This window comes from Salvia splendens, chromosome 22 (assembly GCF_004379255.2).
Source record: "Salvia splendens isolate huo1 chromosome 22, SspV2, whole genome shotgun sequence".
NCBI classification, from domain to species: domain Eukaryota; kingdom Viridiplantae; phylum Streptophyta; class Magnoliopsida; order Lamiales; family Lamiaceae; genus Salvia; species Salvia splendens.
Genome location: NC_056053.1, coordinates 19,530,469 through 19,549,201, shown reverse-complemented (window position 1 = coordinate 19,549,201; position 18,733 = coordinate 19,530,469). Strand labels below are relative to the sequence as shown.

Here is an 18,733-nt window from a genome sequence, read left to right as displayed (position 1 = left end):
CAGTCCCACGCCTTCTGGCAATCCTCCCCGGTGCGTGGCCTCCCCTCCGGGCAAAATGTCTCGTAGGTTGCTGCTATTTCAGTCCCACTCACCCACGCCTTGAACAGCGCGACGTTCTCCGCATCCGTCCACCTCCTCCGTACCGAGCAGTCGTCCTCACCCGGCTGCGACGACTCACCGACCCTCTTCCCCTTGCCCTTCTTCTTTGGGGTGCGACGACCCCGCACTGCTCCCCCCGTTTGAACGGAAGTATCCGGAACTCCGAGAATATCAAACCCCAACTCCTCTAAGGAAAAAGTCTCAAATTGCGTGAACTGCGCCTCCGTTGGGGTCGATGTGTGCGAAGAAGCAGTCGAAAAATCAAAACTGGGGCGATAGACGTTTTCCTCCCCCGGCGTCCCCTGCGTCGCCGGTACCCCTCCTGTCGGGGGCTGCATCGCCGTCCCCCCCGGCATCATCTGCATCCCGTGCACCCATCCCGGCATCATCTGCATACCGGGTTGCATCCTCGGTACCCCCTGCCACGCCGGCATACTCCCCCCAGCTGCCATCCCGGGCATATTCCCCCCGGCTGCCATCCCGGGCATCATCCCCTGCCACGAGTACATGTTGTAGTACCCTGGCATCGGACCCCATCCACCTCCCACGGGTACCGGGGGAGTTTGAGACCCACTCGTCACTGGAGTACCTTCGTTGTTGTTCTCCATTTCGCGTTGTTGCTCTTGTAAAGAAATTAAGATAGAGAGAAAACTCGTTAAAACAAGTGGTGCGAATGAAAATGATGTGCAAAGCACGTATATATAGTGTTTCGAAAATTAATTAAAAAAACCGTTGGGCGATGTGCTCGGCGATCCGGACCCTGCAATGGCGCCGAGCGGATCGCCCAGCGCCCGTATATCGCCTAGCGCTAGGCGATTTTTTTTTCGGAAAACCGCTAGGCGGTTGCAATGGTTCGCCGAGCGCACCGCCTAGCGCCGGGGCTCGGCTAGGCTGTGCGCTAGGCGCCATTGTGGATGCTCTAAATGCTCGTTTCCTCTACTACTATAGTCGTAATGCGCTTAACAGTTAATTTTTCACGGAATTAATGGATCAAATATATTGTTTAGAACCAAAAGCTAATACACTACCACTAACACATAGGGATCAAAAAGGTATTTTGAGTAAATATATGAGACCAATTTTAGACTTCAATCTAGTAGTACTATCATATTATTTACTTGTGTAAATGATTAGGTGCAAGTAAATGAATACTAGTAAACTGGTATTTTATCCAAGCTACTTTAAAAATAATTAGATAAAAGATTGGTCACTTAAGTTATATACTTCTTCTCATAAGCACATATGATTTTAACTTTTCCGATATGGTATTTGTGTGTGTTAATTGTAATTTGATATATAGGGTCCAACAAAAGTTTATTGGATTCTAATTTTATGGTCAATCATCTCATTGCGATAAAGAAAGAAGCTTTACTTCAGTCTGATATTTAAAGTTGTGTATCGTGTGGGTTTGGATTTGAAAATTGGCAATCAGAATGGATACATGGGGCAGCCTCTAATGATTTTGCAAGGAATGATCAATAAATTAGTTGTTCAATCTTGACCTTTCTATATTGCTACCTTCATACTCACTTGTTTGAATTTCATCCTGCAATTTTCCTTGTACATTTTGTAGTTGTGCTATTAAATTTAAACTAGATGTCATGATATTATTATTCCCTAAAAACTAAACTTGTACACCATGTATTGTTACGATTTAATCGAATTATATATTTGTTCAATGACAGAAATGCAACATGTCATAAAAGTTAAAAACTCGGATGAACTACAAAAATCAACCCAACAACAAAAGTTAAAAATCAAGAAGATAGTAAAATTCATTAATTCTTGTACGAGTGTCCCACTTCTCCGACATGGGTGTCATTTTGATCAAATAAGTAATTAAATTGATTGGCTGGGAAAGTCAAAAAGGTAAGTGGGGCTGTGGGATTAACATTCACTATCATAAAGTGCTAAAGTAAAAGCAATTCTCCTATTAAATTAGTATTAAATAAAACTTATTATGACCAATTGTTCTAAATTGAACTTTGGTTGTGCTTCAGTTTAGCTATAATTAAAATAGTGGAGAAATGATTCTTGAAGTAAAAGAGGTCTAAGCTGAATTTCCATGGCACCTAATTTTCAGATCATTGTATGTCCTTTCATTTAATTTTAAATTTGGGATGCTTGACAAAAGTATGCAGCTGGTAAAATTCGCTTAATACTAGTAAAAATAAGGGACTGCTTTTACGAGATTGATAATCGATGTGAGTTTAACCTTTTTCCTCTCCACTTTATTCTACCTAATATAACACTTCCTAAAATCTCGTGCCACTCAAGAATGTGATCATCTTGAGTGGGACGAAGGGTGTACAAAAAATATCACTTCCCCTTGTGTTTAATTTGTATTTGTATACAAGAACCAAATAAGACATTGCTATATTTGAGGGTTGAGGAAATGGCCACCTCCCAAACTCCCACAAGTCCAAAGAAATATAAAGACTGAGATTTGAACATTGATACCATGATTTATATCTTGTCCTCCTACATTACACTTGGACAAAACATCTCTAAAGCAAATCAAACTTGTATTTCTTCCCAAGATTGAATCTTTTTCTATTCGACCAGTAAATCAATCCCTCCAGTACAAGCCTCCTTGTCGCCTCAATACCTAGTTCCAACGCAGCATCGACCTGTTCACTAACCATTTAAAACTTTCTAACTTCAGATTAACAAAAGTGGCACCGCAGGGATCAAAGTTCATACCGCTCTTGTCAGTATGTAGGCAGCAGGCCCATTGAGAAACTAAGACTTAATCAATAGCTAAAGCAGTCAGGCTGGGGATTCAGTTAAGAAACTACTGACTCATGCAAAACCGGGGAAATTCACGACGCCCATCTAAGTGCTCCATAACGATCATCACCCTGTGAAACAAGAGCCGTTATCATTGTGTTAATGCAATTTACAAATGATCGTATGGTAAAAATCTCAGATGTGACTAGAGAAATTTAGTGATTTTCAGCATAAGGCAATCCAAAATTTAGATTAAAGATATAATGAAGAGATGATCTTATCAACACAGGGAAGTAGTAGTTACTAATAATCTTGAGGAAAAGCTCTGTTATTAGATAAGCAAACAATGAAGGAAAAGAAGAGAAAAGAAAGAAGTAGACAAAAGTTGAAATTGAAAAAATATATCCTCATAGCAGACATAACAAGAACCAGCCATAGGGAACTATGGTCACAGACTTCCTAAATGAGAGTAAGTAACAAAAGTTTCCAGCTGGTGTTGTTATAAAGAATTAAGATTGGTATCACTGCAGTCCAAACATTTTCTATAAACTGTTGGGTTTTGGTTATTAATGCTAAAGAGCTCAGATTGAGGTCATTTGCAAGCACAGAACTTTTAACAACCCAAGCCTAGAACTTGAGCCTGGCTACGTGCTTAATGGGTTATGGACCAAGATCATACTAAGCTTGTTTAGCTTGATAATTGATAAATGAGCTATACACCTTGCACTTGCTAGCTCAATAATTCTAAATTGAACCAAGGTAAATCGTGATTGCGAAAACTCAGATCATGTTCGAGGCTTTGAGGCCTTGTAAAAACCAAATGAGCAAGCCTGAGCTTAGTACCAACCAAGCCCAACTGCAATTAGCATGATCATAGACTTATAATGTGTTTTTTTTTTCTGGAATTGCAAGGGTGGAAAATAGAGTTCAGGACAAATTTCAAACTCATACAAATGATTTACTATTGGTGGAGACAATATTGTGCAAATTATTTGAACGTGTTGTTATAAACAACAATGATCACGAGGTGGTCGCAATGGTCTCCGACGTGAACCATGGTAACAATCCAAATGAATGGTTTGTTGATACGGGTGCCACTTGTCATGTGTGCTCCGAGAGAAGCGTTTTTTCTACCTACAAATATGTTGGAGGTAGAAAAGTAGTATGGGAAACCAAGCCTCTTCTAAGGTGGTTGGTGTGGGTAATGTGTTCCTAAAATTAGGATCTGGAAAAGTTCTTACCCTTAAGGATGTACTGCATGTCCCAGACATCCGAAATAATTTGGTGTCAGGCTCACTTCTAGTAAATCATGGATTTTCACTAGAATTTGAGTGTGGAAAGGTTTTATTGACCAAGTATGGAAAGTTCATAGGTGAAGGCAACCTAGTGAATGGACTTTTTGAGCTGAATGTTACGGTCATTCACCGTGGAAAAGGAATAAGCAATAAGGAAGATGACACGTTCTCTTATTTGCTTGAGAGCTCTGATTTATGGCATAATAGATTGGGACATGTAAATCTAAATGTATAAAAAGACTAGTAAATCTTAATTTACTAAAAGTAGATAAGTTTAACTCACAAGAAAGATGTGAAGTGTGTGTTGAAGCCAAAATGGCTAAACTGCCGTTCCATTCGGTAGAGCGAAGCACAAAACCTCTTGAATTGATCCATACAGACGTATGTGATTTGAAATTTGTGCAAACAAGAGGTGGTAAAAAGTATTTCATCACATTTATAGATGATTGCACAAGGTATTGTTACCTTTACTTATTAAGAAGTTAAGATGAGGCAATTGAAGCGTTTAAAGACTTCAAAAATGAAGCCGAAAATCAACTTAATTGTCGAATTAAGTGTGTTCGAAGTGATAGAGGTGGTGAGTATGTAGCTCTGTTTGCAGAATTATGCCATGCAAGTGGTATAATTCACCAAACCACAGCTCCATATTCTCCTCAATCAAATGGTGTTGCTGAACGCAAAAATCGAACACTAAAAGAGATGATGAATGCTTTGTTGATTAATTCAGGATTACCCCAGAACATGTGGGGGGAGGCTGTGTTAACAGCGAATCATATCCTGAACAAAATTCCACTAAAAAATAGGGATGTGACTCCTTATGAGTTGTGGAAAGGGAAGAAACCTTCGTATTCATACCTCAAAGTGTGGGGGTGTTTAGCGAAGGTAGAAGTACCACCTCCGAAACAAGTTGCAATAGGCCATAAAACAATCGATTGCATCTTTATTGGCCATGCACTTAATAGTAGTGCCTATCGTTTCCTAGTCCTTAGATCAGTTGTGCCTGGCGTGGCTGAAGGAACAACGATTGAGTCAAGGAATGCTATATTCTTTGAGAATGTTTACCCTTGCAAGAGGCAAGAGGATCGTTCTAGTGAAAGAATGATGGATGAATCCACTAGTTCTAATCCTCCAAAAAGGACGAGGTCAAGTCTTGAGGATGTTGAACCAAGACGTGGTAAAAGAGTTAAAGTTGCTAAAACATTTGGTCCCGACTTCATAACTTTTATGTTGGATGACGAACCAAAGATTGGCAGAAGCTCTGTCTGGCCCAGATGCAGCGTGGTGGCAAGAAGCTATCAACAGTGAAATTGAATCCATCATGAGAAATAACACTTGGGTGTTAGTAGACTTGCCTGAAGGCTGTAAGGCTTTAGGGTGCAAGTGGATTCTGAAAAGGAAATATAAGTCCGATGGTACTATAGATACGTACAAAGCTCGCCTAGTTGTCCAAGGCTTTAAGCAGAAAGAAGGGCATGACTTTTTTTATACCTATTCACCTGTTACGAGAATCACTTCCATTCGGGTGCTTCTTGCGATTGCTGCTTTGCACAATCTCGATATTCACCAAATGGATGTGAAAACTGCGTTTCTGAACGGTGATCTGGAAGAAGAAATATATATGGAACAACACGAAGGGTTTGTTGTGCCTGGGCAAGAGCGTAAAGTATGCAAACTGGTAAAGTCATTATATGGGTTGAAGCAAGCACCATTACAATGGCATTTAAAATTTGACAACGTGATGTTGGCAAATGGATTCACTATTAATGAGTGCGATAAGTGTGTTTACATTAAGAACACATATAACGGTTTTGTTATTGTGTGTCTTTATGTAGATGATATGTTGATTACGGGCAGCAATAGTGTCATTATCAACGAAACCAAAAATATGTTGAAGAGAAATTTCGACATGAAAGATATGAGTTTAGCTGATGTGATTCTCGGAATCAAAATTAAAAAGAATCATGAGGGAATTGCTCTGACACAATCTCATTATATTGAGAAAGTGCTAAAAAAATTTCACTCGTTCGATTGTGAGCCAGCTAAGACTCCATTGGAACCCAACGTGCATTTGAGTAAGCACACGGGTGAGCCTATAGCTCAAGAAGAATATGCAAAGATCATAGGGAGTTTGATGTTCATCACAAACTGCACCCGACCAAATCTTGCGTGTACGGTGAATAAGCTGAGCCGATTTACGAGCAACCCAAGCAAGGAACATTAGAAAGCTCTGCGTAGGGTTTTGAGATACTTGAAGTATACTCTTAACTTTGAGCTGCAGTACACAAGATATCCTCAAGTACTTGAAGGGTACTGTGATGCAAATTGGATCTATGATTCAAAAGACTCGTTCTCGACGAGTGGTTATGTGTTCACTGTGGGGGGTGGTGCTGTTTCGTGGAAGTCGACGAAACAAACGTGTATAGCTCGATCCACCATGGAATCTGAGTTTATCGCATTGGATAAAGCAGGGGAAGAAGCCGAGTGGCTCAGAAATTTCCTAGAATGTATTCCATGTTGGAAGAAGCCAGTGCCGACAGTAGTGATATACTGTGATAGCCAAACAGCTATAGGGAGAGCACATAGTGTCTTATACAACGGTAAGTCTCGACATATTCGTCGGCGACATAATACCGTCAGACAATTGATCACAAGTGGTGTTATCACAGTTGACTATGTAAGGTCAGTTGATAACTTAGCGGATCCGCTAACAAAAGGTTTAAAACCGTGATCAAATGCATAAATTGCTAAAAGGAATGGGACTGAAAACCACATCTTAAAAGATGATTATAGTGGTAACCCAACCATACGATTGGAGATCCCATGGGCTTGGTTCAATGGGAAAACGAAGCTATATGAATCTAGTTGTAACACTCGGAAGATTTTTAATCTTCGCCCATTCTTTAGAAAGCATTGAGTGTTGTAACCTGCATGTGGTAGGAGGCTAAGTTTTGACTTTTAATGATTCTTGGAAACCTCGAGGGGGTGGTTATTGCAGGATACCTAGAAAAGAATCACCTATGTAAGTGAAGAAGTGTGGGCCGCTTCAACATGTGAATCACTTATGAATCCAAAGTGGTGTTCCATGGCCAGTAAAGGACACAAACGTGAGAACTGATGAGTTTGTAAATAATATTGTGTCAATATTATTGTCTCGGTATACACCAAGGAGGAATGGTTCAAGGCATCACGTCCACCAGGCCGCCGGTATGCCCGATAGTGTTGACTATGGAAAGTTCAAAGCCCCAAGCTACTATTCCAAATGCAATATTGTTTCTCGAGAATTGAGCATAGAGTCTGCATGCATGCATTTGTGTCTGGTGTTGGTTTGAGCTTGCAGCGCTCTAACCAATGTGGGGGATTATTAGAAACATGTGGAAAATATGGGAAACCTTTGATGTGGCCAAGACCTATGGCCTTTCATCTTAGGTAACCCCCAAATGCATAATGAGGTACCTTAATGCCGAGACCTCTCGTGTGGTCACTCCTATCCTATAAATAGGTGTGAGTTTGAGAGATGAAGTACACACTACAACAATCATTCTCTCTTCTCTAGCTCTCTACATCCTAGTTCACATTCTAGGAGCATTGCATAGCTCGATTCTCGGAACTCCATCAAGTTCGCCGGTGCCTAGCGGGTTTGAGGTGCTTCTACACGCTAGGAGGAAGTCATTTTATCTTTGGGGGTAATACGTCATTCCGTGAGCACTAGCCGGGGCGTAATTTGTCTTGCGGAAAGAGGGTTTTCCTCGACTCGACTTATAAATTTGGTTTGCTTTATTTCCATTGTAATTTTCATTCCTCTTTTTTGCAAAGTTTCCTTTCGATTGTAATAGTTAGAGTACCGCCTGTACACGGCTTGGGAATTTTTTCCCATTATTTCTAACATGTACTACTCCTATGTAGCACAACAATTGCATAGGTACATTATGTAATATACAATGAAAACTCTAGTTTTGCAGAACACGGCATCCACAGCTGAAGTTCAAAACAGCAGCAGTTGGTAAAGATTATTTTCATCACCAAAAGCTAGTAAAAGAACCAAACATTAAGAAAACAAATTTAACAAGCATAATATGGATTATGAGAAGTTCATGTATGTCTAAAAACTGGCACTTGTCCAATTGCACCTGCACTGATTGTGTTCAGACATGCAATTCAGTGAACGTAGTACTTCTTTAAGAAGGACTAGAGAAAGAGATGAATAACTAATGCCAACCAATGCTTTCGACTGTATAGTGTTCATCACAATCAACCATTTCAAATCCCACAAAATAGCAAAATTTTCACCGCAATCATAAAAACAGAAAAGTAGCAAGACAAAAAATTCCAAGAATCGAATACATTGTGGAGGCAAACCGTTGAACCCTTGCTGGAGCTGAATGATTTTGATGAAAAATTGGAACTTTGAATACACCAATTCTATGTCAGATGAATATACTTAATTGTGAACAAAAAATTGGCTTGATAGCCTACTGATGACGTGGAAACCTCGAGTGTGTAGATTGAGACACGTGGCGTCTGTAGATTATAAGGAATGTGAAGAAGATTATGAAAAAAGGTTGTCCGTATTCCACATTTTCCAATAAAAAATATATTGCCTCCATTTTTTGTTTATCTCATTTGATGATCGGTAATCCATCGATTTAATGTCGCCTCTTAATTTCTCAATTAAGGCTTGCATTTAAACGGTTTAGACTTTTTGGTGTAAAATATCATGTTTGTTGACTTTTGGGGAAGGCTATACTAGTGCAAATGCAGGCTTTCACTTTTTCAATCAGAGCTAAATCGGTTTGGATCCTACTTTTTCGTTCGGTTTCAAAAGAAACAGGTTCACGATAGTGTTCAATGGCAGGAAGTGTGACTGTTCAAAGTGTGAATGGATCATCAGCCAAGAACAGATCACTCAGAGCTCAAGCCTCTGGTTTGTATTTTCTTCAATCTGATTCTTAACTTTTTGGATGATACCTCGGTTTTAATCGTGATTGTGTTCATTTTTCTGTGATCATGGGTACTTGGGGGCATAAGTATACATAATTTTCACTACACCTTTTTGTTTGATGAATGACTGTTGAGTTTGTGGTGAGCAATGCTTATGCTTCCTTATACTTTCCAACTGCTTGATTGAGTTATTAGCATTTTTGTGACTGACAGAAGATGATCCTGAGGATCTTGAAACTGCCAAAATCCAAGCGAAATCATCCGGGAACGTCTATCCATATGTTGGTATTGCTTGTTTAGGGGCCTTTCTGTTTGGATATCATCTGGGGTATGCATTTCATATCTGTTTTCACTCTTTTTTTAAATAGTTTTTGGTGAATCATGTACATTTCTAGTACTCTTATAGGCCACAAGACGTTTTCTTTGCTTTTTCGCATGACATGACGAACACCTATTTCATGGCATCAGGGTCGTAAATGGAGCTTTAGAGTACCTCTCCAAGGATCTTGGGATTGCTGAGAACACAGTGTTACAAGGCAAGTTATTCAAAGTGGGTGCAAATGAACATACCATTAGTTTTTTGTTTTTTGGTTAGTATAGACTATAGAAATGGGAAAAATATAAGATGCATCTAATATTTCCTGGAAAGCCAACCGGGGGGAATGTATTTTCCAACATGGTCAATGAATATTTTACATCAAACCATTACGATATTGATCGTATATCTACAAAGGAAAGTTTCTATTTGTGAATACTCTGAACTGTATCTTCTTTTCTAATTAGGAAGTCAATGTTTATTATGCTGCCTATATTTGACACAGGCTGGGTTGTTAGCGCACTGCTTGCTGGTGCAACTGTTGGTTCTTTTACTGGAGGTTTGCTGGCCGACAAAATTGGGCGAACTAAAACTTTTATGCTGGATGTAATTCCACTTGCAGCAGGGGTATTTCTTAGGTTTGTATTGTACTAGAATCCATCATCTGATTTTTGCCGCAGATTACAACATATAGTACTATTATCTAAACTTTAATCATGTATCTCAGTGGCATAGCAAAAAGTGTAGAGACAATGATACTTGGTCGTGTGCTTACCGGAGTTGGAATAGGCATATCATCAGCTATTGTGCCGCTTTACATATCCGAGGTAGTCTTTAATGAAGTGTTCGATGTTCTCTTCCTAATGATTGTGTCATACATCTGACATTCTTTCATAACCAGATCTCACCCACTGAAATTCGTGGCACTCTTGGATCTGTCAATCAGTTATCCATATGCATTGGGATCCTAGCAGCATTGGTGGCTGGACTGCCTTTGGCAGGGAATCCGTTGTGGTATTTTCTTCTTGCAAATATATTCTTGTAATAAAAAATATATGTGATGCTAAATGTTCTAAATAACTGAGATATGCTACGGACAGGTATTTTGTAGTTGATAATATCAGACTCCTGATAGAGAAAACAGTCTCATTTTTTAATATTCTGATTTTTATTTGGTTATTGTAATATGCCATATGCCAGAGAACCACCAAATTTCCAAGTTATAACCGAATGGGATTAGTTTTACCACCTTCATTTCTTGTTTACTGTCATTAGCTCCCCTCCTTTGATGAGTCGAAATGTATCTATTCTTCATTATATTAATCAGTTTTAAAATATTTGAACACTGTAACACAAAACTCGTCCGTTTTTCCATGTCTTCTTCAGTGCAAATTTTCCATGTCTTCTTCAGTGCAATATTGCTTGGTTGGGTGATGTAACTGAATTTCTTGCAACAATATTTAATTTCTATTAATCGTCTCTATCCCATTCTGCTTTTGGTCTCTGTTATGAAAAGGTGGAGGACAATGTTTACTATTGCACTTGTTCCATCTGTACTATTGGCAGTAGGGATGGCCTTTTCTCCTGAAAGTCCTCGATGGCTTTATCAGGTTACACAATGAACTTCATAACGATGCCTTGCTTACTTTTGGTGGGGTTCTTGCATGATTTTATATGATATATATGCTAAATGAGGCACATTCTACTGAAGCAAGGGAGAATCGCTGAAGCGGAAGTGTCCATAAAGAGGCTATTTGGGAAGGAAAGAGTTACTGAGGTTATGGGTGATCTGGATGCAGCAGGTCGAGATTCCTCTGAACCAGAAGCTGGATGGCTCGATCTTTTTAGCAACCGCTACCGAAAAGGTATATATGAACTAAAAGAGTTTTCATGAGATTTGAGATTACATTTCTCTTTTTGGAAGCTACAACAATGTAGTACGCTTCACTCTTTTTCTCATGCATTACATTAGCCATGGCTAAGCTACTGACTGTGTTGTTGTAGTCTTTATTTTTTTCATTATTGCTCCTGCAGCGTTTTGTATGTATCCTGGAAATTTATATTATTTCGTATTGCAGTTGTGAGTGTTGGTGCAGCTCTCTTCTTGTTTCAGCAGTTTGCTGGGATCAATGCTGTTGTTTACTACTCTACTTCGGTATTCCGAACTGCTGGTATTAAATCTGATGTTGCTGCCAGTGCTCTGGTTGGGGTTGCAAATGTTATAGGTTAGTTTTATTTTCGACTTTCTAGTCGATTGATGAATAAGGCCTTTATGTAGACGTTTTACGTATTGCGTGTGTACATTTTGCCAGGCTCAACTGTTGCAATCTCGTTGATGGATAAACAAGGAAGGAAGAGTCTTTTGATTACAAGTTTTGCCGGAATGGTATGATTCATTATCTAGCAATACCTTAACAGTTATAGTTGGTTTTTTTATTAAGTACCCTTTATCCTATATTATTCTAAATACATTAAGTTTGTTGCATTCTGGTCTCGTAATGTGTTTCTGTTTTTCTTCTTTCAAAGGGTGCTTCTATGCTGCTACTTTCCCTGACTTTCAGTTGGAAGGCTTTGGCACCTTACTCGGGCACTCTTGCTGTACTTGGCACTGTCCTGTAAGTTTTTGTAACCACATCAATTCGAACACGTAATGTTTTGTATGTGAAGTCACTGAAATTTGTTTCCGTGTTTCTTTGTGCAGTTATGTGCTGTCGTTCTCTCTTGGCGCTGGTCCAGTCCCTGCTCTGCTACTTCCTGAGATATTTGCCTCAAGAATCCGAGCGAAAGCTATGGCATTATCTCTGGGAACGCATTGGGTGAGAAATTATTCTAAGAACTGTGTTCTTCAATTTTGGCATTCTTTTTATGGCATAACAGTATGTGTAGATAAAAAATATGATGACAAGTGCATGGTTGTTGAAGCTGTGTGTTTCTTGGTTGTAACAGATAGCGAATTTCGTGATCGGGTTGTACTTCTTGAGCGTTGTGAATAGATTCAGCCTGAGTACAGTATACCTGGGATTTGGTAGCGTCTGTGTTCTAGCAGTTATGTACGTAAGTGGTAACGTGGTGGAAACCAAGGGCCGATCTTTGGAGGAAATAGAACTTGCTCTCAGTTCACCAGCTTCTTGAACATACACTTAATTGCTCACATTGAGTTTTCATTGGAATGTAATCAGCTCAGTTCTATGTAGACAATAATTTGATATGAATATGAGAGATGGCCTACTTTTATCTGTCACCCCTTAATACAATTATAAGACCATATACACATGTGTAGCAAGAGCTTTATGTTTTCAGTTATTTGGTAAAAGATCAGTACAACTCCTAAAATCACTTCAACAAAGATTAAAGAGCAAAATGCAAAAGCTTGAGTTATATATTTACAGTTTGGCCCTCTATTCCATCTACAACTGCTGTGTATATCTTATCCTTCAAACAAAATCAAGCACCAAGGCTTAGTTAACTTGCATTGATAATGTCGGAATATGATATGAGATGAAACGTACGAGTCCGACTCTTCTTGGAAGAGTAGGATCACGTTCCTTTAGTTAAGGAAAGAATGGTGGAAACCATAAGCTTGCAGTGTATGGGTTTAGTTAGATACGCGTCCATGCCAACTTCAAGGCATTTGGCTTCATCAGAAGACATTGCATGAGCTGTGAGTGCAACTATTGGAATGTGCCAACCACTTCCACATTCCCATCTTCTTATTTCTTTTGTTGCTTCATACCCATCCATTTTTGGCATCTGCAAAATCACAAAAAAATACTATGAGAATGCCTATCCTATTACTAATCAAGATGCATAAATTGTTTACTTACCTGGCAGTCCATCAATATCAAGTCATATGGCAATGCTTTTGCATCACTGTGTTCATTAGATTGGCTCTTGTTTTTTAGAGCATCCACTGCCTGAATCCCGTCTCCTACAACAACGATTCTTGCTCCCATTTTCTCCAGCATGATCGTTGCAACTCTCTGGAGGACGATCGTGTCTTCTGCAAGAAGGATGCAGAGGCCCTCAAGAGGCCTTTTCTGCTCGTTCACAGCCTTACATGAGCTTGCAGCACCACCTTCCTTGTCTTCATTATATGATTTAGTGGAAGAGCGTTCTTTACTGAGGATAGAGACGTCGTCTTCTAGGTTTACATGGATGTAATCGGCACAAGAGCTGCTGAGCGTGCTTTGAGACAGAGGTCCTCTGCTGAAATACTCACTTCCTCTAATCGCATTGCAGCTATCATTGTCCAGCTTTTCAGACTCATCCGAGCTGGCTGAAGGGGACTGAAGAGAATCGATTTCATGAAACTCGTGATCTGCTACTGGAGTTTGTAGGTGCAAGTTTCTGTCTCTTTTGATGACTGCCTCAATAATCTGGACTAGTTTTGCTTTGTATAAAGGTTTGTTAACCATCAACAGATGCCCTCTTTTCCGGAGTTCAGCCTTGACCACTTTGGAGGTGTCGTGATTCAAGATCCATGCGAAGCTGGCTCTATCAGCGCAGTACTCCTCTAGAAAATTGAGCTGCTGCTTCCACAGCTCAGTGCTCAAGTCGAGCAGTCCAACATCGATGATTATGATAAAAATGCTGCTTCCTAAGTTTGATTCATGAGTTTCTGACTCTGCCATTTGTGAGTTGTCATTAGTGAAGAAATCTTGAAGATTTAACGTGAGTTCGTTCCATTCAGACGCTTCATGTGTTTGAACTCCTTTTTCGCGCAACCATTTTGTCATGATCAATCTGGTCATTCTGCCATTAAGTGCAAGCAATACCTGTATTCAGCTTCAATAATTAATAGTTTCTAAAGCTTTCAAAACCAGCATACTGTCTTAAAAGGGAACTGAAAACTCACAGTTAGATTGTGGTCTTTGAAGTTTAACTGGTAATGCTGCTTCGTCGTCTCAGCAGGTGTGTTGAGAAGAAGATACAGCTGCATCAGAGTTCCCGGTCCACTCTTCTTCACCACTTTGATTTCTCCATTCATCTTGTTCACCTGTCAAAAATTTCACCACCATCAAAGTCCAAGCAAGAGCTACAACATCATCAGTGCCAACTCATCAACTTGAAGTTATTTCTTTCAAGAATCCATGTAACACTCACCAAGGTTCGGACGATGCACAAACCAAGACCAGTTCCGCCATGCCTGAGAGTAGAAGATTTTGTGAGATTCCCTAAATTAAAACAATAACAGGATTGCTGAAAATGATAAGTAGCTTACAGCCTTGTAGTTGAGGGATCGGCTTGCTCAAAACTCTCGAAAACTGATTCCCATTTGTCAGGATCGATTCCTGATATTAGAGAACCAAGAAAGTTTAGAATGTTTCGTTGCGTTTCATATGTAAATATATGTATTCTTACCACAGCCAGTGTCATCAACTTCAAACCAAAGCATCATTTTGTTGTCTTTCTTGGAGCATATCTTCCCTTGGGCTGCTTCCCGTTTTCGTTTCAACTTCTGTGCACACCATGACTCCTTTGGATGGAGGTAAGACTCTCTTTTCTTACTCTCCGTTTCTACAGTCTCACACCATCCGCGCAAAATGATGTATCCAGCTATCACAAACACAGATCATTCATTACCACTCAAACTGTTTTCTCAATAGAAGTTTGATTGTATTTCTTCACTTACAGGTTGTGAACTTGATGGAATTGCTAATTAAATTTGCAAAAATTTGAAGAACTCTTCCAGAGTCTCCTAGGACTACTTTAGGCATATCATCTGCAACGGTATAAATCATTACATGTTAAGCAAGGCGAGGTAGTGCAGACAGATGAGAGACGGTTAAGACCATACCCGAGAGATCAAGAACAGTCTCTATGTTGTGGTTAATCCGCTGCACAGAGAACATATCTGTAAGCCCTTCAAGCTCTCTACCCAACTCAAACTCAGTTTCTTCTAGTATCAGTTTACCTGACTCAACCTGCACAAAATTTCATATGCCAGTATGAGATCTTGGTTCAAAAATTGTTGCTACAAGACATAAATTGATACGTTGAAAGACGAGTATTTTGTTACAGTACCTTGCTGAGATCCAAAATGTTGTTAAGAAGCCTCAGCAAAGCATTGGAGCACTTGCGAATCTGTGTGATCATCGCTTGCTGTTCATTATTGAGGCAGTCGTCGCTCATGAGGATATCCAGCAAGCCAATCACTGCAGCCATAGGCGTGCGGAGCTCGTGGCTATGTCAACAAAAAAAATTGATTAAGTTATATTCTATCAATGCAATCAACAAACATGATCTCAGCTGCTCACCTCATGTTTGCTAGAAACTGACTCTTGTAGTTGTTTGATGCCTCCGCCCTTCTCCTTGCATCGAGATGGCTTATCAACGCAGCGCGTAGCTTCATCTCCTTGGAGACGCCGTTAGTTAAAATGAAGATGCAGAACCACCCAACCAGCAAGATGCACACAGAGGCAGATATCAAAATCATCAAAGTCTTAAAAGCCTTCTCATCCACTTTCCCCATTATATATTGCCTCGGTATCATGATAACTCCAACCTGCAACCGTTTTCCCCCCACAAAAATCAGCAAACGCTACTAAATTTCAAGAAAACAGAGTTAAAAACAGGACACAAACCATAGGAAGCCTCTTCAAGTTCAAGAAAAACGAGTCAATGTAATAAAGACGGTTCACAAGCCTCGCGCTCTCAATATGGACGTCTTGACTAGGAGGCAGCTTGTTCCCATACGCCCGGCTCAAATACTCCGCCCCTGACCTTATCACACTCTCCTGAGAATCCACAGCCATCATAAGCTTAGGCCCGGACGATGAATTCATCAGCAGAGGCGTGTTGGTGGAGGTTGCCAGCAGCCACCCCTCCTGAGAGGTGAGATATATGTGCCCACTATGAAACTCAACTAACTCCTTCATCAACTGGCCGACGCTATACAGAGCAGTGGTAACGCCCACGACCGCGACTATGCTTTTATGGGAAGCATCCCAAACAGGCAATGCTGCTGAGAGCAGAGGTGAGTCTGTGTATTTACTCACAGCGATATGCCATGAGGCAGTCCCATCAGGAACCTGCGAAATCCCAGCTATGTTGATCAACTCGTCTGGTGGGATTGGGGCGGCCTTTGCAGTCTTATCGCCCGTGGTGGGGTCAAGAGGCTCGCGGTACCAGATTGCAGACATGTTTGTGTGTATGGATTGGTCATTCCAGCCTTGGTGAGAGGAGAGGAGATTGACAGAATATGAGGTGGCTATTGAGTAGTTGGTGAGATCAGAGTAGATGTAGTATGTGTTGTTGCTTCTATGGTTCCGATGGAAGGCCTGCACGAATCCATTCCGGTAGCTGAGAGTGATAGAGTTGAGGGCTTTCCGGCTGGCGAAGAGGGCCCATGTCAACTCCTTCATCACTTGGTAAAGCTGCTGAGAATCAATGAATAGTACATAAGATGTACTAATACATAAATGAGGAAATGTTGGGGTGATGATTGATTCACCTCGACTTGGTCGGCTTGGGAGGCGGCGGGCTTGTTGTAGCGGCGGATGACGGACTCGGAGAGCTTGACCTGGGTGGTGGCGACCTCGACGGTGGAGTTGAGGATGTTCCACATGCGGAGGAGGGGCCGCTGGAGGAGCTCGTGGCGGAGGCCGTACGCTAAGGTTTTGAGGGATCTGGTGGTGTAGACTCTGGTGATGTGCCATGTTAGTAGAGTTAAAAGGCCAACCAGGATCGCCAGCATTATCTGCACAAACCCGAAAAAAAATTGATAAGACATGTACTATGTATTATGTATTGGCAAATTAGTCCGGATGAATTGATACCATGATGGCGAGGCGAACGACGAAGACGCTGTAGTAGGAGGAGGAGAGGCAGAGGGTGGAGCCGAACTGGGACTCATCTTCTTCGACATCTCTCTGGAAAGTTCTGGTGCTGTCGGGAGATGCTGCGGCCATGTTGGTTTTGCAGAGGGTAAGGCCCATTGATTGGTTGGTTGTTTCAATTTGTTGTTGGATTAGGAGAAGGGAATTGAGAGTAGAGTTGGGAGAGCATATTTGAGATGGAAGATAATGTTTTGTGAGCAGTGTGGATTCCCACTTTATGAATTATCAAGCCATTTCTGGTCATGGTGTGTGTTTCTTCTTCTCTGCCTAGTTTTTCACTTTTTATTACCTGGTTTGACTGTTGCAATGGAAGGAATATGATTGGCTTAAGAATATTGGAGTGAGAGTGATGGAGAGAGTGAGAGTTGAGTTGAAGACGGAATATATGGTTATAAGTCAAGATTATAGGATAATTTCAAATCTTGGAGCATATTACGCTAACAAACTAGGCAGCTCAATAATTATAAAAAGGTGTTACAGCCTATTTTATTTATTAGAAATATTATTGGAAACAAAAATTGGGTTTTTCGCTTCATACTTTTCCGGTAGGATAATTATACATTTAACCATCTGCCATCAGTATTGCTACTATTCATGTTTTGGACTTTTGGAATAATATTGTAGATATTTAATATTTTATTAGATTATTGAGCTCATTCCCATTATTCCATTAACACAAATAAAATGTATCACTATTTATTCTCGTTAAAAATCTGACGATATACACATCTCTCAGCAAATCTTAGTGACATAGTACTAGATAGTAGTGCTTACTAAAGCATATGGATTTGAGATAAGTGTCTTTTACTTTATTCTAGTAGTGAGCATAATTGCATATCGTAGGGTTCATTGTTCATGTAACAAGTACAAGCACTCAATTTTTAGTAAGTCCAAATTAAACCACGTATCATATAACTGAATTGTGATATTCAATATATATGATGTACATCAGTAACAGTATAAGGCATGATAAAAAAAATATCGTAACAACTGATCTTATACTACTATAATAGCATGTGCAAATTGCAATCATACTTGAAAATTTGTTCTTATAGTGTGTCGTTCATTTTACACTGTTGTAATACGTTGTGTAGTAAAAACTTAGTTGCGCATGTGACGAGTCTACCGCCTCACTTGCGGCCATTCACTCCTCTCGACCAATCGCCATCTCACGTATTGCGAAAAAGTCAAATTAATTCTAAAAGATGTTTCTATTCATTTTTAATGTTAGGACGCCAATAATTCCCACATTTATCTATTATCATTTCATATTTCTTCCCTCGATAAATATACTTCACTCCTCTCACTTCATCTTACTCAATATTCTTTGTTCTTCTTCATCACCTACCTCATATTCTTCTTCTATTTTTTTTCGCAAATGCCATTGCGTTGGGCAGCCCACCGATAAACTCGTATTTTGCATGGTTTTAAGAATCATAATAACTTGGTTTAGTAGGATTCTAGTCTCTCACAATTCATGGGGACTAATTATTTAATATTATAGGATTTTAAAGTAG

General features: G+C 40.1%; 2 protein-coding genes across 4 annotated transcripts; one reads left to right on the top strand and one right to left on the bottom strand.

Annotated features, from left to right (window-relative positions):
• Positions 1–8,734: 8,734 nt before the first annotated feature.
• LOC121787151 (plastidic glucose transporter 4-like) lies at positions 8,735–12,619 on the top strand. 2 transcript variants are annotated; one of them, XM_042185806.1, is made up of 13 exons: positions 8,735–9,045; positions 9,279–9,390; positions 9,531–9,598; positions 9,884–10,016; positions 10,106–10,205; positions 10,280–10,392; positions 10,895–10,988; positions 11,090–11,243; positions 11,457–11,603; positions 11,691–11,764; positions 11,905–11,993; positions 12,080–12,194; positions 12,325–12,619. In XM_042185806.1, the coding sequence occupies exons 1-13, from the start codon at positions 8,970–8,972 to the stop codon at positions 12,508–12,510; spliced, it is 1,461 nt and encodes a 486-aa protein (XP_042041740.1). In that variant the 5' UTR covers positions 8,735–8,969; the 3' UTR covers positions 12,511–12,619. The 2 variants fall into 2 exon arrangements, with proteins under 2 accessions (XP_042041740.1, XP_042041739.1); XM_042185805.1 differs by having other exon boundaries at positions 8,736–9,045; positions 9,276–9,390.
• Positions 12,620–12,653: 34 nt separating this feature from the next.
• Positions 12,654–17,556, bottom strand: LOC121787149 (histidine kinase 1-like). Of its 2 annotated transcripts, none has more exons than XM_042185803.1 (13): positions 17,157–17,556; positions 16,832–17,077; positions 15,963–16,757; positions 15,636–15,883; positions 15,403–15,562; positions 15,176–15,302; positions 15,011–15,100; positions 14,740–14,934; positions 14,600–14,669; positions 14,482–14,524; positions 14,234–14,374; positions 13,203–14,153; positions 12,654–13,128 (listed from the first exon to the last, which is right to left on the bottom strand). In XM_042185803.1, exons 1-13 carry the CDS (start codon positions 17,313–17,315, stop codon positions 12,916–12,918), a joined length of 3,438 nt encoding a protein of 1,145 aa, XP_042041737.1. In that variant the 5' UTR covers positions 17,316–17,556; the 3' UTR covers positions 12,654–12,915. The 2 variants fall into 2 exon arrangements, with proteins under 2 accessions (XP_042041737.1, XP_042041738.1); XM_042185804.1 differs by having other exon boundaries at positions 15,963–16,754.
• Between the last annotated feature and the right edge of the window lie 1,177 nt (positions 17,557–18,733).

Excerpts from the sequence above, each read along its gene's own strand:
- LOC121787151 (XM_042185805.1), top strand. The coding sequence starts at position 8,970 with ATGGCAGGAAGTGTGACTGTTCAAAGTGTGAATGGATCATCAGCCAAG. Across the intron at positions 9,046-9,275 it reads ACTCAGAGCTCAAGCCTCTG|AAGATGATCCTGAGGATCTT; the intron begins GTTTGTATTTTC and ends TGTGACTGACAG. Across the intron at positions 11,994-12,079 it reads GCTGTACTTGGCACTGTCCT|TTATGTGCTGTCGTTCTCTC; the intron begins GTAAGTTTTTGT and ends TTCTTTGTGCAG.
- LOC121787149 (XM_042185803.1), bottom strand. The coding sequence starts at position 17,315 with ATGGGCCTTACCCTCTGCAAAACCAACATGGCCGCAGCATCTCCCGAC. Across the intron at positions 15,101-15,175 it reads GACTGTTCTTGATCTCTCGG|ATGATATGCCTAAAGTAGTC; the intron begins GTATGGTCTTAA and ends ATACCGTTGCAG. Across the intron at positions 14,154-14,233 it reads TCAAAGACCACAATCTAACT|GTATTGCTTGCACTTAATGG; the intron begins GTGAGTTTTCAG and ends AGCTGAATACAG.